The 26,035-nt window shown below is 49.1% G+C and overlaps 1 protein-coding gene across 1 annotated transcript in view; it reads left to right on the forward strand.

The window, feature by feature from the left end:
- Positions 1–26,035, forward strand: part of CISD3 (CDGSH iron sulfur domain 3) — a 48,720-nt gene that overhangs the window by 2,608 nt on the left and 20,077 nt on the right. The window contains exon 2 of the mRNA XM_063959695.1: positions 139–252. Coding sequence (XP_063815765.1) covers positions 139–252 — 114 coding nt within the window. The remainder of the gene's footprint in view (positions 1–138; positions 253–26,035) is intronic.

A 26,035-nucleotide genomic window follows, 5' to 3' on the forward strand; every position in this document is an offset into this window, starting at 1 on the left:
GTTCTGTCACATACTGCATTGTTATTCCATATATAGCTTTATAATGACTGTGTAGACAAGTGGCATAAAACACACAGCATTGCTTCTTAGTCTCAGTCTAAAAGAGAAATATAACACATCTCTCTCATATCACAACAGGCATGCAGCACAGTACAGCCAGCTCCAGTTATTGCAGCCAAACATCCATTTCAAGTGGAGTTAAAGGCAGGGAAACTGTACCCATGGTGTAGCTGTGGACGCAGTAAGAAACAAGTAAGTGTATAGCACGTGTACAGTGCATCCGCCTTGACAAAACCCCATGCCTATCAGAGTTTTATTTTCTTCAGAGACCAGACAGGTAACTTTTTTTATCAATATTAGAGCAACAGAATTAACATTTGTTTTATTATGACAAGAAGAGACAATACTCTGTGTGTGCTATGCACACTTGCTGCTCATGTGCAGGAAGAATGGAGTCATAAAGGACTGAACATCTACATCTAAAAAAAACCAGAAAGCAAATATAACATAGCTAAAGGAATTTGCCTGAAGTAAATAAATTGCTAAATGGAACTGCACAGAACTTCTAATGCCTGAATAGCTGAGAACAATTACTCACTACATCGGTATTTGTTTAAGTGATGCATGCTATTTTCTTTAATGTTGTCAGCCTAACTTGCTGCCCTCCATTGGATCCTCCAGCTCCTCCTCTGTCACTGTGCTGTTATATTTTGGTGCGAAGGAACTCATTCACCATGTGCATCAATGCACTCAATCTTTAGATTTCACTTAATTACCTGTGCCTCATTACTGCAACTTGTCTGAGGCACAAGTCAGATCCGATTTCCCCATGAACTCCCGCGGCAGCTCCCCGGGAGTGTTTCCATCCGATTTGGTACTTGAAGTGCCATTTTCTCTAACGTCCTAGAGGATGCTGGAATCCACATTAGTACCATGGGGTATAGACGGGTTCACTAGGAGTCATTGGCACTTTAAGAGTTTGAGAGTGTGGGCTGGCTCTTCCCACTATGCCCCTCCTACCAGACTCAGTTTAGAAAATATGCCTGGAGGAGCCAGTCACAGCTAGGGGAGCTCTTAGAAAAAAAAAACCGAAAGAAGCTCTAGGAGCTCCCCTAGCTGTGACCGGCTCCTCCGATGGAAACACTCCCGGGGAGCTGCCGCTGGAGTTCATGGGGAAATCGGATCTGACACTCTCAAACTTTTAAAGTGCCAATGACTCCTAGTGGACCCGTCTATACCCCATGGTACTAATGTGGACCTCAGCATCCTCTACGGACTGAGAAAAGGATTTACCGGTAGGTAATTAAAATCCTTCTTTTTAACTGTTATTTATTGCATGCTGCTGCCGGGTGGGTGGGAGGGTCCAGAGAAAAGCCACTCAAGTGAAGACATCCGAGAAATCGTATGTAAAAATATATACACTGCTCAAAAAAATAAAGGGAACACTTAAACAACACAATGTAACTCCAAGTCTAGCACACTTCTGTGAAATCAAACTGTCCACTTAGGAAGCAACACTGATTGACAATCAATTTCACATGCTGTTGTGCAAATGGAATAGACAACAGATGGAAATTATAGGCAATTAGCAAGACACCCCCAATAAAGGAGTTGTTCTGCAGGTGGTGACCACAGACCACTTCTCAGCTCCTGTGCTTTCTTGCTGATGTTTTAGTCACTTTTTAAAGCTGGCGGTGCTTTCATCCTAGTGGTAGCATGAGATGGAGTCTACAACCCACACAAGTGGCTCAGGTAGTGCAGCTCATCCAGGATGGCACATCAATGCGAGCTGTGGCAAGAAGATTTGCCGTGTCTGTCAGCGTAGTGTCCAGAGCATGGAGGCGCTACCAGGAGACAGGCCAGTACATCAGGAGACGTGGAGGAGGCCGTAGGAGGGCAACAACCCAGCAGCAGGACCGCTACCTCTGCCTTTGTGCAAGTAGGAACAGGAGGAGCACTGCCAGAGCCCTGAAAAATGACCTTCAGCAAGCCACAAATGTGCATGTGTCTACTCAAACGATCAGAAACAGACTCCATGAGGGTGGTATTAGGGCCCGACGTCCACAGGTGGGAATTGTGCTTACAGCCCAACACCGTGCAGGATGTTTGGCATTTGCCAGAGAACACCAAGATTGGCAAATTCGCCACTGGCGCCCTGTGCTCTTCACAGATGAAAGCAGGTTCTCACTGAGCACGTGTGACAGACGTGACAGAGTCTGGAGATGCCAAGGAGAACGTTCTGCTGCCTGCAACATCCTCCAGCATGACCGGTTTGGCAGTGGGTCAGTAATGGTGTGGGGTGGCATTTCTTTGGGGGGGCCGCACAGCCCTCCATGTGCTCGCCATAGGTAGCCTGACTGCCATTAGGTACCGAGATGAGATCCTCAGACCCCTTGTGAGACCATATGCAGGTGCGGTTGGCCCTGGGTTCCTCCCAATGCAAGACAATGCTAGACCTCATGTGGCTGGAGTGTGTCAGCAGTTCCTGCAAGACGAAGGCATTGATGCTATGGACTGGCCCACCCGTTCCCCAGACCTGAATCCAATTGAGCACATCTGGGACATCATGTCTCGCTCCATCCACCAATGCCACGTTGCATCACAGACTGTCCAGGAGTTGGCGGATGCTTTAGTCCAGATCTGGGAGGAGATCTCTCAGGAGACCATCCGCCACCTCATCAGGAGCATGCCCAGGCGTTGTAGGGAGGTCATACAGGCACGTGGAGGCCACACACACTACTGAGCCTCATTTTGACTTGTTTTAAGGACATTACATCAAAGTTGGATCAGCCTGTAGTGTGTGTTTCCACTTTAATTTTGAGTGTGACTCCAAATCCAGACCTCCATGGGTTAATAAATTTGATTTCCATTGATAATTTCTCTGACGTCCTAGTGGATGCTGGGGACTCCGTAAGGACCATGGGGATATAGCGGCTCTGCAGGAGACAGGGCACAATAATAAAAGCTTTAGGATCAGGTGGTGTGCACTGGCTCCTCCCCCTATGACCCTCCTCCAAGCCTCAGTTATGACAATGCTAAATTCTTTTGTCGTATAAACAACCCTTAATGAAGTCTAAGAACACTGTACGCTGTTTACTTAAGAAGTACCGTAAGGGTACGCTAGTTGCGTAACGATCGCTCAGCCGAAGGCGAGGCGCTCAAGCGTCCCGTTCGCTCACGGCCCAGTGATCACAGGACAACACGTTATTGGCTATGACTAGAGTAATGATTCGCTACGGCGTAGCGGACGCTCGAGACCACGAGGAGATCACCAGCGGCGCAGACGCTCACAACGCTATACCTTTATGTCTAAACCTTTTATCAAAGTAATACACAGAATACCTTAATGTGAATACAGGGTGTAAGTGCAACCTTGTGTAACCTGACTAACTACAAAGCTGCTTGAGCGTCACCGACGCTCAAGTGAACACTTAACACTATGAGAAAAATACACAGATACCTGTTTAGGGTCCAAAGCCTATTATCTGTATTATAACTATTATACTTGCAAAAAGATTCACAGTACAAATGATACACTACAATATAACAGAGACTTCCTAACCAAATAACTATACAAGAAATACAATACAATACAATACTATGCTGATCTAATACAATACGATAATAGTCAATGGGAGATACAAGAGAAATAGAAGGGAGAGAGAGAGAGAGACAGAGAGAGAGAGGGAGAGAGAGAGATTGGCTCACAGTAAGACAATGATTACGGAGAGAAACTTACGCACAAAGGGTATGATCGCATGCGCCTCGATATCCAGCTCCCGATTATCAGCAAGAAAACCGTTGATGAGAGTGAAGTTGGATATGGTCGGCCTGCCTATTTATGCCCCACACACAATGCAATCTCATAGTCCCTACAATCCCATTGTCCATTGGACGAAGGAATTCGGCCCCGCATCATAACAAAAGGTCATAGGTTGATTCATACAGGTGGGCTGTGACGATTTCCAACAGCTCAGGTGGGTGGGAAACTGGGTTTCCCGCCGCATACCTGAGTATGAGTAAATAATAGAAATGGACATAAACTTCTTATGTCCATAACTATCCGCACGAGCGATTAATACGCTCCAAACCAACACCGGAATATTGTTAATTAAATACTCTTCCGATGGGTACCAAACACTGCTGTATGATTCCTGTTAGACCCTTCGCACAATACAAAGAGGGATTCCTCCGTTCAGGGACATTCTATATTAACCAAACTTTCAGAATCTATCAAAGGGACCATGGTCTACAAACTACATTAATTGTGAAAATATGTAACGAATGAGTCGCACGCTACGGTTACATAAACTCTACCGTAAATACGCATACCGTGCGTCCGCGGGTGCACGCTATTGCGGGTATGCGCCTTCACGGGAGAGCGTACGCATGCGCAGCGCAGACCAGTGTGCGGTGCAAATATGGCAATGTGTATGGGGATATTTTTCTGACTTTGACAGTTAGATTTTTGTGCCCGGCCGAGAAGGGTGCAATCTAGGTGGCTCTCCTGAGCTGCTTAGAATAAAAGTTTAAGTTAGGTTTTTTTTCTTTCAGTGAGACCTGCTGGCAACAGGCTCACTGCTACGAGGGACTTAGGGGAGAGAAGTAAACTCACCTGCGTGCAGGATGGATTTGCTTCTTAGGCTACTGGACACCATTAGCTCCAGAGGGAGTCGGAACACAGGTCTCACCCTGGGGTTCGTCCCGGAGCCGTGCCGCCGACCCCCCTTGCAGATGCCGAAGTTGAAGAGGTCCAGAAACAGGCGGCAGAAGACTTTCAGTCTTCATAAGGTAGCGCACAGCACTGCAGCTGTGCGCCATTGTTGTCAGCACACTTCACCAACAGTCACCAACTGTCACTGAGGGTGCAGGGCGCTGGGGGGGGCGCCCTGGGCAGCAATGTATAATACCTTTTTATGGCTAAAATACATCACATATAGCCCTTGAGGCTATATGGATGTATTTAACCCCTGCCAGATCTCACAAACTTCGGGAGAAGAGCCCGCCGAAAAGGGGGCGGGGCCTATTCTCCTCAGCACACGGCGCCATTTTCCTGCTCAGCTCTGCTGTGAGGAAGGCTCCCAGGCTCTCCCCTGCACTGCACTACAGAAACAGGGTTAAAACAGAGAGGGGGGGCACTTATTTGGCGATATGATTACATATATATAAAAATGCTATAAGGGAAAACACTTGTATAAGGGGTTGTCCCTGTATAATTATAGCGTTTTTGGTGTGTGCTGGCAAACTCTCCCTCTGTCTCCCCAAAGGGCTAGTGGGGTCCTGTCCTCTATCAGAGCATTCCCTGTGTGTGTGCTGTGTGTCGGTACGTGTGTGTCGACATGTAGGAGGACGATGTTGGTGAGGAGGCGGAGCAAATTGCCTGTATTGGTGATGTCACTCTCTAGGGAGTCGACACTGGAATGGATGGCTTATTTAGGAATTACGTGATAATGTCAACACGCTGCAAGGTCGGTTGACGACATGAGACGGCCGGCAAACAAATTAGTACCTGTCCAGGCGTCTCAGACACCGTCAGGGGCTTGTAAAAACGCCCATTTACCTCAGTCGGTTGACACAGACACAGACACGGACACTGACTCCAGTGTCGACGGTGAATAAACAAACGTATTTTCCTTTAGGGCCACACGTTTCATGTTAAGGGCAATGAAGGAGGTGTTACATATTTCTGATACTACAAGTACCACAAATAAGGGTATTATGTAGGGTGTGAATAAACTACTTGTAGTTTTTCCTGACAGGGACAAGATTTTATTGACTATAGATGCATTTCTATATATGCGAGATGCGCAGAGGGATATTTGCATTCTGGCATCAAGAGTAAATGTGATGTCCATATCTGCCAGACGAAGACACGACAGTGGTCAGGTGATGCAGATTCCAGACGGCACATGGAAGTATTGCCGTATAAAGGGGCGGTCCATCGGACCTGGTGGCCATGGCAACAGCTGAAAAATCCACCTTTTGTTACCCCAAGTCACATCTCAGCAGAAAAGGACACAGTCTTTTCAGTCTCAGTCCTTTCGTCCCCATAAGGGCAGGCGGGCAAAAGGGCCAGTCATATCTGCCCAGGGGTAGAGGAAAGGGAAGAAGACTGCAGCAGGCAGCCCATTCCCAGGAACAGAAGCCCTCCACAGCTTCTGCCAAGTCCGCAGCATGACGCTGGGGCAGTACAAGCGGACTCAGGTGCGGTAGGGGGTCATCTCAAGAGTTTCAGCACGCAGGGGGCTCACTCACAAGTGGACTCCTGGATCCTACACGTAGTATCCCAGGTGTACATTGGAAATTTGAGACGTCTCCCCCTCACAAGTTCCTGAAGTCTGCTTTACCAACGTCTCCCTCCGACAGGGAGGCAGTATTGGGAACAATTCACAGGCTGTATTCCCAGCAGGTGATAATCAAGGTACCCCTCCTACAACAAGGGAAGGGGTATTATTCCACACTATATTGTGGTACTGAAGCCAGACGGCTCGGTGAGATCTGAAATATTTGAACACTTACATACAAGCGTTCAAATCAAGATGGAGTCACTCAGAGTAGTGATAGCGAACCAGGAAGAAGGGGACGATATGGTGTCACTGGATATCAGGGACGCTTACCTACATGTCCAAATTTGCCTTCTCACCAAGGGTACCTCAGGTTCGTGGTACAGAACTGTCACTATCAGTTCAGACGCTGCCGTTTGGATTGTCCACGGCACCCCGGGTCTTTACCAAGGTAATGGCCGAAATGATGATTCTTCTTAAAAGAAATATGGACGCTTTCCTGATAAAGGCAAGGTCCAGAGAACAGTTGGAGGTCGGAGTAGCACTATCTTAAGTAGTTCTACGACAGCACGAGTGGATTCTAAATATTCCAAAATCGCAGTTTTTTCCGACGACACGTCTACTGTTCCTAGGGATGATTCTGGACACAGTCCAGAAAAGGATGTTTTCTCCCGGAGAAGAAAGCCAGGGAGTTATCCGAGCTAGTCAGGAACCTCCTAAAACCAGGAAAAGTATCAGTGCATCATTGCACAAGGATCCTGTGAAAAATGGTGGTTTCTTACAAAGCGATCCCATTCGGTAGATTTCACGCAAGAACCTTTCCGTGGGATCTGCTGGAAAAATGGTCCGGATCGCATCTTCAGATGCATCAGCGGATAACCCTGTCTCCAAGGACAAGGGTGTTTCTTCTGCGGTGGCTGCAGAGTGCTCATCTATGAAAGGGCCGCAGATTCGGCATTCAGGACTGGGTCCTGGTGACCACGGATGCCAGCCTGAGTGGCTGGGGAGCAGTCACACAAGGAAAAAATTTCCAGAGAGTGTGATCAAGTCTGGAGACTTCTCTCCACATAAATATACTGGAGCTAAGGGCAATTTACAATGCTCTAAGCTTAGCAAGACCTCTGCTTCAAGGTCAGCCGGTATTGATCCAGTGGGACAACATCACGGCAGTCGCCCACGTAAACAGGGCGGCACAAGAAGCAGGAGGGAAATGGCAGAAACTACAAGGATTCTTTGCTGGGCGAAAAATCATGTGATAACACTCTCAGCAGTGTTCATTCCGGGAGTGGAAAACTGGGAAGCAGACTTCCTCAGCAGGCATGACCTCTACCCGGGAGAGTGGGGACTTCATCGGGAAGTCTTCCACATGATTGTAAACCGTTGGGAAAAACCAAAGGTGGACATGATGGCGTCCCGCCTGAACAAAAAACTAGACAGATATTGCGCCAGGTCAAGGGACCCTCAGGCAATAGCGGTGGACGCTCTGGTAACACTGTGGGTGTACCAGTCAGAGTATGTGTTCCCTCCTATGCCTCTCATACCAAAAGTACTGAGAATCATAAGAGGGAGATGCGTAAGAACGATACTCGTGGTTCCGGATTGGCCAAGAAGGACTTGGTACCCGAAACTTCAAGAGATGTTCACGGAAGACCCGTGGCCTCTACCTTTAAGAAAGGACCTGCTCCAGCAGGGGCCTTGTCTGTTCCAAGACTTACCGCGGCCGCGTTTGACGGCATGGCGGTTGAACGCCGGATCCTGAAAGGGCATTCCAGATGAAGTCATACCTACCCTGGTCAAAGACAGGAAGGATGTAACCGCAAAACATTTTCACCGCATTTGGTGAAGATATGTTGCGTGGTGTGAGGCCAAGAAGGCCCCTACAGAGGAATTCCAACTGGGTCGTTTCCTACATTTCCTGAAAACAGGACTGTCTATGGGCCTAAAATTAGGGTCCATTAAGGTTCAAATTTCGGCCCTGTCGAATTTCTTCCAGAAAGAACTGGCTTTAGTGCCTGACGTTCAGATGTTTGTAAAAGGGGTACTGCATATACAGCCTCATTTTGTGCCCCAGTGGCACCTTGGGATCTCAATGTTGTTTTGAGTTTCCTAAAGTCACATTGGTTTGAACCACTCACCACTGTGGACTTAAAATATCTCACATGGAAGGTGACGATGCTATTAGCCCTGGGTTCAGCCAGGCGTGTGTCAGAATTGGCGGCTTTATCATATAAAAAGCCCTTACTTAATTTTTCATTCTGACAGGGCAGAATTGAGGACTCGTCCTCAATTTCTCCTTAAGGCGTTTTCTGTTTTTCACATGAACCAACCTATTGTGGTACCTGCGGGTACTAGGGACTTGGAGGACTCCAAGTTACTTGACGTTGTCAGGGCCCTGAAAAATATGTTTCCAGGACGGCTGGAGTCAGAAAATCTGACTCGCTGTTTAGCCTGTATGCACCCAACAAGATGGGTGCTCCTGCTTCTAAGCAGACGATTGCTCGCTGGATTTGTAATACAATTCAGTTTACACATTCTGTGGCAGGCCTGCCACAGCCAAAATCTGTAAAAGCCCATTCCAAAAGGAAGGGGGCTCATCTTGGGCGACTGCCCGAGGGGTCTCGGCTTTACAACTTTGCCGAGCAGTTACTTGGTCAGGGGCAAACACGTTTGCTAAATTCTACAAATTTGATACCCTGGCTGAGGAGGACATGGAGTCTCTCATTCGGTGCTGCAGGGTCATCCGCACTCTCCCGCCCGTTTGGGAGCTTTGGTATAATCCCCATGGTCCTTACGGAGTCCCCAGCATCCACTAGGACGTCAGAGAAAATAAGATTTTACTTACCGATAAATCTATTTCTCGTAGTCCGTAGTGGATGCTGGGCGCCCATCCCAAGTGCGGATTGTCTGCAATACTTGTACATAGTTATTGTTACAAAAATCGGGTTATTCTTGTTGTGAGCCATCTTGTCAGAGGCTCCTTCGTTGTTATCATACTGTTAACTGGGTTCAGATCACAGGTTGTACGGTGTAATTGGTGTGGCTGGTATGAGTCTTACCCGGGATTCAATATCCTTCCTTATTATGCACGCTCGTCCGGGCACAGTATCCTAACTGAGGCTTGGAGGAGGGTCATAGGGGGAGGAGCCAGTGCACACCACCTGATCCTAAAGCTTTTATTATTGTGCCCTGTCTCCTGCGGAGCCGCTATATCCCCATGGTCCTTACGGAGTCCCCAGCATCCACTACGGACTACGAGAAATAGATTTATCGGTAAGTAAAATCTTATTTTTTGTGTGATTTTGTTGTCAGCACATTCAACTATGTAAAGAACAAAGTATTTAATAAGAATATTTCATTCATTCAGATCAAGGATGTGTTGTTTAAGTGTTCCCTTTATTTTTTTGAGCAGTGTATATCGTAGTTGCTAAAAAAAACAAGCCGTGATGTGCACCTGATGGCTGCGATTCCGATTTATCCTATGTGCAGCACGTCCGACCACCAACTCAGCCCCGATGGGCACGGGGCCACGCATCGGATCGGATGTCAAAAACATCCGATTTGGGCACTTTTCACCCGATTTCTCGGCCTGATCCGTCGGGGTCCGTATGGGGGCCATTAGAGTTAAAGCACCAGGTCAAGTAACGTTAGAAGTAGAGTTTTAGTGCAAAATATGTTTATTGAAAAAATTAGTAGCAATAACAAACGGTCAACATACAGACAGTCGCAATACAACTGCAGGCCTGTCTAGCTCCTGTGGCCAAGAACAGGAGAGCATGTACTCAATGTTTTATAACAGCTCGAACACATAGAATGGTATAATTGAATAGTCAAACATATCTTGTTAACCGTATTAACCCAAAGCAAGAACAAGATAAAGAAGAAGAAGAAAGAAAAGATACGGAAAGAGGTAGAGGAGAAAAAGAAGGGAGAAAGGATAAGAACAAGAATCAGAATCAGAATCACCCGGTCCACAGCGCGAGTCTCTTGCTTACCACACAACAGGAATCAGTACATTGAGGTGGGGAAGTGTCTAAGAGGACGTGGGAGAACTGGAGGCGAGGATGGACCTAAAGGTTAGGGAATCTTTAAAAAGTAGCCATCGAGCCCACGTATCCCTGAAGGATGAATAGCCCCCATCAGCAGATGCCATTATATCATCCAAATCCATATAAAGATCTACTCTATTCAACCAATCTCTAACAGTTAGAGGGGAGGAGGATCGCCAGCGGACAGGAATCACCGCCTTGGCGGCATTGTTGAGATGGCATAATAAGGAGTGTTAATAGCTCGAGATGGGTTTGGACGAGTAGTGAAACAGCCAAAACGGGGTCCGTTGGTACCTCTTCACCCATAATTTCAGCAGAAAGTGAAAGTATATCCTTCCAGTAGGGTTGGAACAAGGGGCACGACCACCATATATGGAGCGGGTTCCCGGGCCAGAAGAGCAGCGCCAACAGGTATTGGGGAGTCCAAGACCCATCTTAGAAAGAATATCAGGGCATCTATACCACCGAGAGATCAATTTGTACTGGGTCTCTACTACCAGTGTACTAGGGGAGCAAGCATGAGCCAGTTTGAATATTTTCTCCCAAACGTCTTCGCCAAGCTCCCTGCCGAGATTTCTATCCCACGTCTCAGTAAAGGGAGGGAGAGTTGAGCTGGAGTCTGTCAATAGAAGGTTGTATATCAAGGAGATAGAGTGGGGCGGGGGTGACGGGCTGTCGCAGAGGCGTTCAAACGGCGTGAGGGCTGGGGGCCTCCCTCCAGGATAGCCCTGAGACACCAAAAAGTGGCGAACTTGCAGATAACGCCAAAAGTCTCTGGGCAGCAAATGCCATTTCTCTTGTAGATTCGAAAAGGAGACAACCCCACCCCCATCCATCAGCTGTCTGACCCTCCAGAGTCCTAAGTCATACCAAGACTGGAAGGCCCGCGTGTCCATTCCAGGGGGAAATCGTTCATTAAATAGAAAGGACATGTAAGCGGAAGTCGGCGAGGTAACAGAGGGGGATTTTCTAATCGCTTTCCAACACGTCAAAGTGTGGCCTACAGTGGGATGGGAAATGGCAGGGAGGGTATGCAACCACGGAGCGACAGCAATTGGTGACGGGAGCACCTGACTCTCTATCTGCACCCATTGTTTCGATGGTACAGCTCTAGACCACCAAAGAATTCTTTGGAGATGGCAGGCTCGATAGTAGCCTTGTATATCTGGCAGGCGAAGGCCACCTTTGTCTCTCTGCCTAACCATCATGGAAAATTTCAAGCGCGGCCTCTTGCCTCCCCAGATAAATTCTCTAAATAGCAGTTGGACCTCCCGGAACCATGTTGGAGGAATTCTGATCGGTAGGGTCTGCAATAGATACAAGATTTTAGGGAGGAAATTCATCTTGAGAATACCCAGTCTGCCTAGCCAGGAGAAAGACCTGGAAGTCCAGGACTGGAGGTCTGCACGAAGTTTAGTTAGGAGGGGGGTAAAGTTAGAATCGAAAAGACATGAAAGATCCCTGGTAATGGTAGTCCCCAAGTATTTCAATTGAGAGGTGTGCCAGGTGAAGGGGAGTGCCGCTTTAAGTCCTGATACCATGGCAGGCGGGGCATTAAGATTCAGGGCCACTGATTTTGAATAATTTATTTTAAAATTAGAGAGCTCACGAAAGAGCTTAAACTCATCCATTAAATTAGGCAAGGAGACTGTAGGGTTTGTAATTGTAGCCAGTAAATCATCGGCGAAAAGGGGAAGTTTGTATTCATTATCCTGGAGCCTGATCCCATAAATATCTGGATTAAGCCTAATCGCCCTAGCTAAGGCCTCCATGCAGAGAATAAAAATCATGGGGGACAGGGGGCAGCCCTGCCTAGTCCCATTATTAATATCGAACGATCCGGACAAGGAACCGTTAATCACAATTCTGGCCGAAGGGGAGGCGTAAAGGGCTAGGACGCGATGCAAGCAAGTCGGACCCAGTCCCATGTGTCTCAACAGCCCAGCCATAAAACCCCAGTCAATTCTATCGAACGCCTTTTCAGCATCAGTAGATAGTAGGATCGTCGGGGAGTCCTTTGAGGAAACGTAGTGTATAAGAGCTATGATCTTAGACGTATTGCCCTTCGCCTCTCGACCAGGGACAAACCCCACTTGGTCATTATGTATAAGGGAGGGTAGGAGGGACCTGAGCCTATTAGCAAGGAGCTTGGTGAAGAGCTTAACGTCAACATTGAGAAGGGATATAGGCCGGTAGCTGGGACACAGGGAGGGGTCCTTGCCTTCCTTAGGAATGACCGTGATGTGGGCCTCAAGGGATTGCCTAGAAAAAGGGTTAGTATCGAAGACTGTGTTGCATGCGTCTAAGAGGAGAGGGGACAATTTATCCCTAAAGGCTTTATAATAATTGATGGTAAAACCGTCAGGGCCAGGACTCTTTCCACAAGGAGTGGATTTAATGGCATCATCGAGTTCTTGGGAAGTAAAGGGCTTTTCCAACTCATCCCCGGCATCTTACGAGAGTTTAGGGATGCCAATCTTTGTAAGGTAAGCGTCCACGTCGCGCGACCGATCGCTAGCCGAATCAGGAGAGTGGAGATTGTAGAGGGAGGTGTAGTATGAACAGAATGTCTCCGCAATTTTGGCCGTGTTGTGGAAAAGACGGCATTGTGCGTCCTTTATGGACGGGATAAATGAGAACGCCCTCTGGGTACGTAAAGCCCTGGCAAGCATTTTGCCCGGCTTGTTGCCCCAGCGGTAATACCGATTGCGACACTTCCGAAAGGAAAATTTCACTTGAATAAATTGCTATTAGACAAAGGACGAACGGGCCGCAACCAGATCTACATAGGTGTCAGAGGAGAGAGAGGCCTTATGGGTGGTTTCTAGGGATTCAATTTGCCGCAGAAGTCCCTCAATTTGGCCCAAACATTGTTTCTTTAAATAGGAGCCCAATTGAATGCACTTTCCCCGGATTACACATTTATGAGCCTCCCAAATTGTGAAGTCCGAGACATCAGGGGAGACATTACAATCAATATACATATCAATGGCATCCTCAAGTTGGGCTTTACAGTACGGGTGGTGCAATAGAGACTCGTTAAAGCGCCACGAGCGTCGCTGAGCAGGAGAGGGTCCGATGGAAATGTCCAGTCTAACCGGAGCGTGATCGGACCATGTCATCTGGCCTATGGAAGCATCGCAAACCAGGGACAGGTGTCTGTGGTCAAGTAGAATATAGTCTAGCCTAGAGTATGAACAATGAGGAACCGAATAATATGTATAATCCCGGTCAGACGGGTGAAATATGCGCCAGACGTCAAACAGCTGATGGACGTGAAGGAGGCGTCGCACCTTCCTGGACAAGCGGTGACGCACCAACGGGGACTCGGAGGAGGTGTCTAGGGTGTTGTCGAGGGCCCAGTTGAAGTCTCCCCCCACAATCGGGATCCCCTGTTTCAGCGCATCAACCCTGTCCATAATAGCCTAGAGGAAGGCAGGTTGACCTTGATTGGGAGCATATATATTAACAATTGTAAAGGTCGTGTTAAAAATAGAGCATACAAGTAAGAGGCATCTCCCCTCCTCCAACCTGTGGGGCCACCACATTGGTAACAGGTAAATGTTTAGCAAAAAGGATGGCCACACCTTTAGATTTAGATTGGGAATAATTACAATAATACGAGGTGGGAAAGAACCTATTCCTAAGGTGGGGTGCAGAGGGGGAGTGTTTGAAGCGAGTCTCCTGCACAAGGACAATATCAGCCCTCTCCGCATGAAACGAACGGAGAGCACCGGCCCTCTTCTCAGGGACGTTCAAACCCCTGGCGTTTATGGAGATTATCCTAAGTGTAGAAGCCATATGTCGGGGTCTTGTAGGACCTCAAAGATCGTACACTGTGGACCAGGTGACGAGAGGAAAAATAGGAAGGATGGGACTAGGGAGAAAAGAGAAAATAGAAGAGAATCCATGAACAAGAAAGAGTGAAAGCGACATACCTGAGTAAGTTGAACAGTAAGATACCGCAACCCGACAGGAAAGGGACCGTAAGGGTGCCTCTGTCTCGGGAAAACCGTAGCGGTAGGGGGTACATTAGGGGGCCGCAGCCCGCCATCCTAAAATCAATCATTTCAAGTGGAGCATAAGCAACAAAGATAACCGGTGTTGGTTGTGCATTCCAAGAACAGTAACATGAATAACAACAATAATAGCAATACTAATAATAATAATAATGGGAAAGGTCCTTCCAGGGCAAGAGAAAAAAAAAAAAAAAAGGGGGAGGGAGGGGTTCAAGCGGCACCAATGAGGGCCAAAACTGCGTGAAGTAAATGCGTAAAAGTAAGGTCCTAGGTCTAAAAACAAATTAGTAATTGACAGCTATGACATGATACAATGATGAAATACAGGATACGAATATTGTCAAGCACCTAGGGGGACTGAGGGGAGAGAGAGAGAGGGAAAAAAAAAAAAAAAAACACCACAAATCTGAAGTCATGAAGCAGAAACAACAGAAAAACGAAGCAAATAAGTCTCACAGGGGGGTCCATCTGCAAACTCGACACGGGAGCCAGTAGAATCAGAACTGGAAAAAGGACTAGCAAAGTCCTTCAGCCGCACTCCCATCAAGTGGCATCCACCAAGTGGAGAGGGTCTTTGCCTTTTGGATTTCCGTTTTGGATTCTGGACCTTGTGCCACCTCTCTCTTCTGGTCGGATTGGTGGAGGCCAGGGTGGGGAGAGTAAAAGCTCGCCAATCAGGGAGGGAAATATCTTCTAGTCCCAAAGCAGAGCAAAATGCAGGTAAATCCACTGGGGATTGGAGAGAGAGGACCCTACCAGCATGGGATACTTGCAAGGAAAACGGGAAACCCCATCTGTACTTCAGGTCACGTTTGCGCAGCGTTTCTGTCAGAGGCTTCAGCAACCTCCGCTGTTGGAGCGTGCGCCAGGAGAGGTCTTGGAAAATTTAGATCCGAGTATCATTAAAATCAACTCCTTCCAAATCTCGTACCTTGCGAAGAATCTCCTCTTTCTGAGAGAAATAATGGAGTCTGCAAATGACGTCCCTCGGGCGTTCAGAAGCTGGCCCTTTAGATCTGAAGGCTCTGTGAGCCCGGTCGAATTCAATCGAGTCAGAGGAGTCCAGGCCCAGGATTTCGCAGAATATTTTGGTTAGAGCTTCAACAAGGCCGGATGAAGGAACCTGTTCAGGGAGGCCCCGAACTCTAATATATGTGAACTCTGTTGTCCAAATCGTCCAATTTATTCTGCATCAGTTCCATGTCCGACCCCTGTTGAGCGACCGTGTCACGAAGCTGGAGTAATTGGTCCTCCACTGTGTCCCTTTCCTCCTCTAGGGAGACAATTCTGGATCCCAAATGTTTTATATCAGATTGTACCGACGAGATCTGGGTTTGAATAGAGTCCTGAAGTCGGCATTCCAGAGCTTGCATGTCTTGTTTAGAAGGAAGGGAGCGGACGTGGGTCAGAATTTCCCCAATTTCACCCTGCAGTAGGGACATTTGAGCCTGTAGATCTCCAGTGGGGGGAGAGAAGCCATCGTGGGTGGGGCGATACCTGTATAAGGCATAGTAGGAGGGGGATCAACAACAGACGCTATGGATAGGTAGGATTAGAGAATCGATTGAGATGAAGTACTACGTGTAGACCGGGCGGACTTTCCCTGTTGGTTTTTCTTGCCTCTGGCCATCAGAAGAGGGTGAATGAAAGGACCATTTCAAAAGGACAACACCATAGTCTTAGAAGGATGACAGGGGATACATTCCCCTACTAGTTAGACAGCATAGCCGGTGGAGAGCAGCCGCACTCACATCCCGCCAGCGACCCCGGGGAGGCGCCCAGAAGTATGTAAATGAGGAAGAGTCCAGCAATATAGTGCACCGCAGTCGGAAAGGGAGGGTCAGAGTAGCGCAAAAGTCACTGCGTAGTATCTCGTGGAAGTTCCCAGGCACTGAGGGGCGCGTGTAGCGGAGCAGTGCGGAGCCCGCAGCTCAGGGATACAAGGCAACAGTAGCTATCGCAAAGCGGGGGGAGTTACTCACAGCACAGGTGCAGATCACAGGGAGCTCCCCTGAGCGGTAGCAGGATAGGGACACTGACCCCCACCAAATCGCCAGGAACAGGAGCCAGGTGCAGAGAGGCAATCAGCTAGGCAGCAGGGGTGGAGATGGCGCTCACGGTGGGGGGCCGTCCCGGAGGGCTCCAGAGCCCACCGACCTAGCAAGATGACTGACAGATGGGGTACTGCAGGGCAAAGTGGATGGCAGAGAGGAGGTTCCAGCCAGAAGAGACAGCTCCGGCCGCAAGTGGACTCCCGGTCCCTGGAGGTATACAGACGGACCCTGGTAGCCAGGGGAGCACTCAGTCCAGCCCCACCAGCGCAAGTAAGCGCCCCCGGGACCAGCGCCTGCACTCCGGGGATCCCTGGCTCAGCTGCGGCCCCCGTCCACGGAGCTCCGGCGCTTATAGCAGGGAGAAGCAGGAGGTAAGCGGGCGCCGGCGGGGAGGCTCGCGGGGTCCGGTCAGCTTACCGTACAGCGTCGCGGGCCTCCGGCTGCAGGGGAGATGAAGGAGGTACGTTGGTGGGGATGCGGTCGGCGGCTCCAGGAGGCGGCAGGCAAGATGGCCGCTGCTCAAGCTCCGGTCCCGGTATAACCTCTCCCTCACGTACAGATTCAGCACCCAGGCTCCAGACGAGGGTGCGGGGGACCCAGACGGGGCGACGGGAGACTGGTGGAGCCCGTGGAGATCAAACGGCGGCGAGGTCCCGCTTCCGGACGCCCGGCCCGGGCCGTCTCCAAACTTGAACCCCCGGCTTCACGCTGGGGGAAGGCCGCAATCCGCAGGGTCCCCCACAGCGGCAACAGCAACTCAGGAGGGGCCACAGTGGGTAACCTGGAACATCCAGGTATAAGGCAGGAGGGGATAAAGGCTTTTTTGAAGGGCTATTCCTGCAAGAGATGGGAAGAGCACGTCCACTCTCCAGAACGGCCAGGCCACGCCCCCTAGAAGTAGAGTTTTAGAGCATTAAAGGCAGATAACAAAAACATTTAATTCAGTTCACGTATTATGGCTTATTATCTTTCTGATAGCCAGCAACTGCTTCAGTCTGTACTTGGTTAGGAGACACTGTCAAATAAAGGTGGAACTTGACCTACTCGACTGCTGTAGCCATCATCTCCATGTTGACATCTCTTATGTTGTGGGTAGGGTTTTTAATTTTTTTTGGAAATGTAGTTTCTCTGACGTCCTAGTGGATGATGGGAACTCCGTAAGGACCATGGGGAATATCGGCTCCGCAGGAGACTGGGCACAACTAAGAAAGATTTAGGACTACCTGGTGTGCACTGGCTCCTCCCTCTATGCCCCTCCTCCAGACCTCAGTTAGAATTTTGTGCCCGGCCGAGCTGGATGCACACTAGGGGCTCTCCTGAGCTCCTAGAAAAGAAAGTATATTTTAGTTTTTTTATTTTCAGTGAGATCTGCTGGCAACAGACTCACTGCTACGTGGGACTAAGGGGAGAGAAGCGGACCTACCTGCTTGCAGCTAGCTTGGGCTTCTAGGCTACTGGACACCATTAGCTCCAGAGGGATCGAACACAGGCCCAGCCTCGGTCGTCCGGTCCCGGAGCCGCGCCGCCGTCCCCCTTACAGAGCCAGAAGCAAGAAGACGTTCCTGGAAATCGGCGGCAGAAGACTTCGGTCTTCATCAAGGTAGCGCACAGCACTGCAGCTGTGCGCCATTGCTCCCCATGCACACCACATACTCCGGTCACTGATGGGTGCAGGGCGCTGGGGGGGGGGGCGCCCTGGGCTGCAATATGAGTACCTTGCTGGCAAATACCACATAATATAGTCATAAAGACTATATATGTGTAAAATACCCCTGCCAAATATACATTTAAAAAAGCGGGAGAAGTCCGGCGGAAAAGGGGCGGGGCTATCTCCCTCGGCACACTGGCGCCATTTTCCCTCACAGCTCCGCTGGAAGGACGCTCCCAAGGCTCTCCCCTGCAGTTTCCAGACTACATAGGGTAAAAAAGAGAGGGGGGGCACTAAATTTAGGCGCATATAATATATATATAGCTGCTATAGGGAAAAATCACTTGTGTAGTGTGTATCCCTGCATTATATAGCGCTCTGGTGTGTGCTGGCATACTCTCTCTCTGTCTCCCCAAAGGACTTTGTGGGGTCCTGTCCTCGTTCTGAGCATTCCCTGTGTGTGTGCGGTGTGTTGGTACGGCTGTGTCGACATGTTTGATGAGGAGGCTTATGTGGAGGCGGAGCAGGGGCCGATAAATGTGATGTCACCCCCTGCGGGGTCGACACCTGAATGGATGGACATGTGGAAGGAATTACGTGACAGTGTCAACTCCTTACATAAAAGGTTTGACAACATAGCAGATGTGGGACAGCCGGCTTCTCAGCTCGTGCCTGCCCAGGCGTCTCAAAAGCCATCAGGGGCTCTAAAACGCCCGCTACCTCAGATGGCAGACACAGATGTCGACACGGATACTGACTCCAGTGTCGACGATGATGAGACTAGTGTACATTCCAATAGAGCCACCCGTTACATGATTACGGCAATGAAGAATGTGTTGCACATTTCTGATATTACCCCAGGTACCACAAAAAAGGGTATTATGTTTGGGGTGAAAAAACTACCAGTGGTTTTTCCCCCTTCTGATGAATTAAATTAAGTATGTGAAGAAGCGTGGGCTTCCCCCGATAAGAAACTGGTAATTTCTAAAAAGTTACTAATGGCGTACCCTTTCCCGCCAGAGGATAGGTCACGTTGGGAGACATCCCCTAGGGTGGATAAAGCGCTCACATGCCTGTCAAAGAAGGTGGCACTACCGTCTCCGGACACGGCCGCCCTAAAGGAACCTGCTGATAGGAAGCAGGAGGCAATCCTGAAGTCTGTATATACACACTCAGGAATTATACTGAGACCGGCTATTGCTTCAGCATGGATGTGCAGTGCTGCAGCTGCTGGTCAGATTCCCTGTCGGAAAACATTGATACCCTAGACAGGGACACTATATTGCTAACCGTAGAGCATATTAAAGACGCTGTCTTATACATGAGAGATGCACAGAGGGATATTTGCCGGCTGGCATCTAAAATAAACGCAATGTCCATTTCTGCCAGGAGAGGATTGTGGACTCTGCAGTGGACAGGAGATGCGGATTCTAAAAGGCACATGGAAGTTTTGCCTTACAAGGGTGAGGAGTTGTTTGGGGATGGTCTCTCGGACCTAGTTTCCACAGCAACAGCTGGGAAGTCAGCATTTTTACCCCATGTTCCCTCACAGCCAAAGAAAGCACCGTATTATCAGGTACAGTCCTTTCGGCCCCAGAAAGGCAAGCGGGTTAGAGGCGCGTCCTTTCTGCCCAGAGGCAGAGGTAGAGGGAAAAAGCTGCAACATACAGCCAGTTCCCAGGAACAAAAGTCCTCCCCCGTTTCCTCTAAGTCCACCGCATGACGCTGGGGCTCCACAGGCGGAGCCAGGTACGGTGGGGGCCCGTCTCAAGAACTTAAGCAACCAGTGGGCTCGTTCACGGGTGGATCCCTGGATTCTACAGGTAGTATCTCAGGGGTACAAGCTGGAATTCGAGACGTCTCCCCCTCGCCGTTTCCTCAAATCTGCCTTGCCGACAGCTCCCCCGGACAGGGAGGAAGTGCTGGAGGCGATTCACAAGCTGTAGTCTCAGCAGGTGATAATCAAGGTACCCCTCCTTCAACAAGGACGGGGTTACTATTCCACAATGTTTGTGGTACCGAAACCGGACGATTCGGTGAGACCCATTTTAAATTTAAAATCTTTGAACACTTATATCAGAAGGTTCAAGTTCAAGATGGAATCGCTCAGAGCGGTGATTGCAAGCCTGGACGAGGGGGATTACATGGTGTCACTGGACATCAAGGATGCTTACCTGCATGTCCCCATTTACCCTCCTCACCAGGAGTACCTCAGATTTGTGGTACAGGACTGTCATTACCAATTCCAGACGTTGCCGTTTGGTCTGTCCACGGCACCGAGGGTATTTACCAAGGTAATGACCGAAATGATGATACTCCTTCGGAAAAAGGGAGTTTTAATTATCCCGTACTTGGACGATCTCCTTATAAAGGCGAGGTCCAGGGAACAGTTGTTGATCGGAGTAACACTAGCTCGGGAAGTGCTACAACAGCACGGCTGGATCCTGAATATTCCAAAGTCGCAGCTGGTTCCTACAACGCGTCTACTGTTCCTGGGGATGGTTCTGGACACAGAACAGAAAAAAGTGTTTCTCCCGGAGGAGAAGGCCAAGGAGTTATCGTCTCTAGTCGGAGACCTCCTAAAACCAAAACAGGTGTCGGTGCACCACTGCACGCGAGATCTGGGAAAGATGGTGGCTTCTTACGAAGCAATTCCATTCGGAAGGTTCCATGCAAGGATCTTTCAGTGGGATCTGTTGGACAAGTGGTCCGGGTCGCATCTTCAGATGCATCGGCTGATAACCATGTCTCCAAGGGCCAGGGTGTCGCTACTGTGGTGGCTGCAGAGTGCTCATCTTCTAGAGGGCCGCAGATTCGGCATACAGGACTGGATCCTGGTGACCACGGATGCCAGCCTTCGGGGTTGGGGGGCAGTCACACAGGGAAGAAACTTCCAAGGACTATGGACAAGTCAGGAGACTTCCCTACACATAAATATTCTGGAACTAAGGGCCATTTACAATGCCCTAAGTCAGGCAAGACCCCTGCTTCAACACCAGCCGGTGCTGATACAGTCAGACAACATCACGGCGGTCGCCCATGTAAATCGTCAGGGCGGCACAAGAAGCAGGATGGCGATGGCAGAAGCCACAAGGATTCTCCGATGGGCGGAAAATCATGTGTTAGCACTGTCAGCAGTGTTCATTCCGGGAGTGGACAACTGGTAAGCAGACTTCCTCAGCAGGCACGACCTCCACCCGGGAGAGTGGGGACTTAATCCAGAAGTCTTCCAAATGATTGTACACCGTTGGGAAAGGCCACAGGTGGACATGATGGCGTCCCGCCTCAACAAAAAGCTGAAAAGATATTGCGCCAGGTCAAGGGACCCTCAGGCGATAGCTGTGGACGCTCTAGTGACACCGTGGGTGTACCAGTCGGTTTATGTGTTCCCTCCTCTGCCTCTCATACCCAAGGTACTGAGAATAATAAGAAGGAGAGGAGTAAGAACTATACTTGTGGTTCCGGATTGGCCAAGAAGAGCTTGGTACCCAGAACTTCAAGAAATGATCTCAGAGGACCCATGGCCTCTGCCGCTCAGACAGGACCTGCTGCAGCAGGGACCCTGTCTGTTCCAAGACTTACCGCGACTGCGTTTGACGGCATGGCGGTTGAACGCCGGATCCTGAAGGAAAAGGGCCTTCCGGAGGAAGTCATGCCTACGCTGATTAAAGCTAGGAAGGAGGTGACCGCAAACCATTATCACCGCATATGGCGAAAATATGTTGCGTGGTGTGAGGCCAGAAGTGCCCCAACGGAGGAATTTCAGCTGGGTCGATTTCTGCACTTCCTACAGTCAGGGGTGACTATGGGCCTCAAATTAGCTTCCATTAAGGTCCAGATTTCGGCTCTGTCGATTTTCTTCCAAAAAGAACTGGCTTCACTGCCTGAAGTTCAGACGTTTGTTAAAGGAGTGCTGCATATTCAGCCTCCTTTTGTGCCTCCAGTGGCACCTTGGGATCTCAACGTGGTGTTGGATTTCCTTAAGTCACATTGGTTTGAGCCACTTAAACCCGTGGAACTAAAATATCTCACGTAGAAAGTGGTCATGCTGTTAGCCTTGGCTTCGGCCAGGCGTGTATCAGAATTGGCGGCTTTGTCATGTAAAAGCCCTTATCTGATTTTCCATATGGATAGGGCGGAAATGAGGACTCGTCCCCAATTTCTTCCTAAGGTGGTATCTGCTTTACATTTGAACCAACCTATTGTGGTGCCTGCGGCTACTAAGGACTTGGAGGATTCCAAGTTGCTGGACGTAGTCAGGGCCCTGAAAATCTATGTTTCCAGGACGGCTGGAGTCAGGAAAACTGACTCGCTATTTATCCTGTATGCGCCCAACAAGCTGGGTGCTCCTGCTTCAAAGCAGTCTATTGCTCGCTGGATCTGTAGTACGATTCAACTTGCACATTCAGCGGCTGGACTGCCGCATCCTAAATCTGTAAAAGCCCATTCCACGAGGAAAGTGGGCTCTTCTTGGGCGGCTGCCCGAGGGGTCTCGGCTTTACAACTTTGCCGAGCTGCTACTTGGTCGGGTTCAAACACGTTTGCTAAGTTCTACAAGTTTGATACCCTGGCTGAGGAGGACCTTGCTTTTGCTCATTCGGTGCTGCAGTCATCCGCACTCTCCCGCCCGTTTGGGAGCTTTGGTATAATCCCCATGGTCCTTACGGAGTTCCCAGCATCCACTAGGACGTCAGAGAAAATAAGAATTTACTCACCGGTAATTCTATTTCTCGTAGTCCGTAGTGGATGCTGGGCGCCCATCCCAAGTGCGGATTGTCTGCAATACTTGTATATAGTTATTGCCTAACTAAAGGGTTATTGTTTAGAGCCATCTGTTGAGAGGCTCAGTTATTTTTCATACTGTTAACTGGGTATAGTATCACGAGTTATACGGTGTGATTGGTGTGGCTGGTATGAGTCTTACCCGGGATTCCAAAATCCTTTCCTTATTGTGTCAGCTCTTCCGGGCACAGTATCCTGGCTGAGGTCTGGAGGAGGGGCATAGAGGGAGGAGCCAGTGCACACCAGGTAGTCCTAAATCTTTCTTAGTTGTGCCCAGTCTCCTGCGGAGCCGCTATTCCCCATGGTCCTTACGGAGTTCCCAGCATCCACTACGGACTACGAGAAATAGAATTACCGGTGAGTAAATTTCTTATTTTTTTTTTAAGGTTCAAACAAGTAATAACATTCATATAGTGTACCCACTAGGGTTCTAAGCGGGCAGGGGTTGCAGGGGCAGTGCATTCCCCCAACGCCAAAAATGGGGGCATGCCCCAGCCGACTGTGTCACTAATGAGGGCGTGTGTCGCTGGGCTTCACCCAAGCTCTCCATTTAATGTAAATAGATGCAATGTGCGCATCTATTCATGTGGCGGCAGCACAGAGTGGGCAGGCTGTTTTAGCAGGACACCGTTAAAGGGGCAGGTCACATTTTGCCCTTTAAAAATCAGGCAGGGCGTGGCATTCTGTTGAAACAACCCAGCATGAACACTATTCATATCCAAAATTACAAGGAGTACAACATTGATTGTTTTGCTTTGCAGTAACTTGTCTTACATTAATTGTAAAAAGATAGAAAACAGTCCTTCAAAATAAATTATCCTAGTAACAAGAAGAGAGGCGTGAAGAAAGCGCGGGGGGGGAGACGCAGCAAAGGAAACAATCACAATCCAGACCACTGTTAAAATTGGAAAATACGTATAATATTAACACATATATTATACTGGGTATGATGGGGGTCATTCCGAGTTGTTCGCTAGCAGTTTTTAGCAGCCGTGCAAACGCTATGCTGCTGCCCACTGGGAGTGTATCTTAGCTTAGCAGAAGTGCGAACGAAAGGATCGCAGAGCGGCTACAAAAATTTTTTGTGCAGTTTCAGAGTAGCTCCAGACCTACTCAGCGCTTGCGATCACTTCAGACTGTTCAGTTCCTGTTTTGACGTCACAAACATGCCCTGCGTTCGCCCAGCCACGCCTGCGTTTTTCCTGGCACGCCTGCGTTTTTCCGAACAGTTCCTGAAAACGGACAGTTGACACCCAGAAACGCCCACTTCATGTCAATCACTCTGCGGCCAGCAGTGCGACTGAAAAGCTTCGCTAGTCCTTGTGTAAAACTACATTGTTCGTTGTAATATTACGACGCGCGTGCGCATTGCGCCGCATGCGCAGAAGTGCCGATTTTTTTGCCTAATCTGCTAGCGAACAACTGGAAATTACCCCCGATATGTGATCTCAACGGTCGGGGTTCTGGTGGTCACATGACTGTGACTATTATTATTATTATTATTTTTTAAGGAAAAGATCAGAAATTGACCAAATTCAAGACAGTTCTTACAGCAAAAGCTCATGCTCATAGTGAATGAGGCCTCACACAGAATGTCTCTCATTATAGCAAGAAAGGAACACTGGTGAGGAGATAATAATTACTAAAAAGAGGACTGTGAAGACTCAGAACACCAGATACAGGAACCGAAAGTAGCCGCTGTGCGTTCCACAGTGTGTTCCAGTAACCAGGAAGCACACAGCGGCGTCGGGCAGAGCGAAAGCAGAGGGAGCTGTACCAATATAGAGATGTACTTCGGCGCTGGGACGGTGTGTCTGCTCCCAGCGTGGGGCGACCAACGGCATGTGGAGGAACTGTGTCCCCTGCAGGACACGACGGAGGACAGCGCTGGGATCGGACACCCGATCCCAGTGCTGTCCTGCAGGACACAGTTCATCCACATGCCGCTGGTCTCTCGGCGCTGGGAGCGGACACACCGTCCCAGCGCTGGAGTACATCATCACCACTGCACACCAGACCGCAAACGACTGCAAAGACATCAGCAAAGGTTACCTAGTAATCGTTCCAGCTAGAGATACTGTATTTATTTATTTTTGCCCAATATCACTTGCACTTTGATCTAGCCACATTTCCTGATGAACAGGCTTAGTTCCTTGAAAAATTTACGTCTTGCAGTATGGCAATATTTTGTTGATTACTTTGTAATACACTTTTTCACCGTGGAGTGCCATTTTTTTAATTTCTAGGGGGAGCTGCCTGGCTTTACCTTGGAGTAACATACCTGTACGAACACACACACACACACACACACACACACACACACACACACACACACACACACACACACACACACACACACACACACACACACACACTTGTATGTGCTGCCTGACGAAAGATGTCAAGAAGTTTTATATATTAAAAAAGGGGACAATCTTAACCCATATTTATTTTATTTTCTACCTGGGCTTAATGATGAATCCATGGAGGGGTTAGGACTCAAAATGGTTATCGGACCCCTGCTTTAAAGTGTACCAATAATAAACACTTTTCTCTAACGTCCTAGTGGATGCTGGGGACTCCATAAGGACCATGGGGAATAGACGGGCTCCGCAGGAGACATGGGCAATTTAAGAAAGAATTTAGATTCTGGTGTGCTCTGGCTCCTCCCTCTATGTCCCTCTTCCAGACCTCAGTTTGAATCTGTGCCCGGACGAGCTGGGTGCTGTTCAGTGAGCTCTCCTGAGCTTGCTGTAAGAAAGTATTTTGTTAGGTTTTTTATTTTCAGGGAGCTCTGCTGGCAACAGACTCCCTGCATCGTGGGACAGAGGGGATAGAAGCAGCCCTACTCTCTGAAGATAGGTCCTGCTTCTTAGGCTACTGGACACCATTAGCTCCAGAGGGATCGTACACAGGATCTCACCCTCGTCGTCCGATCCCAGAGCCGCGCCGCCGTCCCCCTCGCAGAGCCGGAAGACAGAAGCCGGGTGAGCATAAGAAGCAAGAAGACTTCGAAATCGGCGGCAGAAGACTCCAGTCTTCACTAAGGTAGCGCACAGCACTGCAGCTGTGCGCCATTGCTCCCACACACACCTCACATACTCCGGTCACTGTAAGGGTGCAGGGCGCAGGGGGGGGGGGCGCCCTGGGCAGCAATTGGAACCTCTTTGGCAAAAGTTTAGCATATATACAGTTGGGCACT

The sequence above is a fragment of the Pseudophryne corroboree genome, chromosome 3 (genome assembly GCF_028390025.1).
Source record: "Pseudophryne corroboree isolate aPseCor3 chromosome 3, aPseCor3.hap2, whole genome shotgun sequence".
NCBI lineage: Eukaryota > Metazoa > Chordata > Amphibia > Anura > Myobatrachidae > Pseudophryne > Pseudophryne corroboree.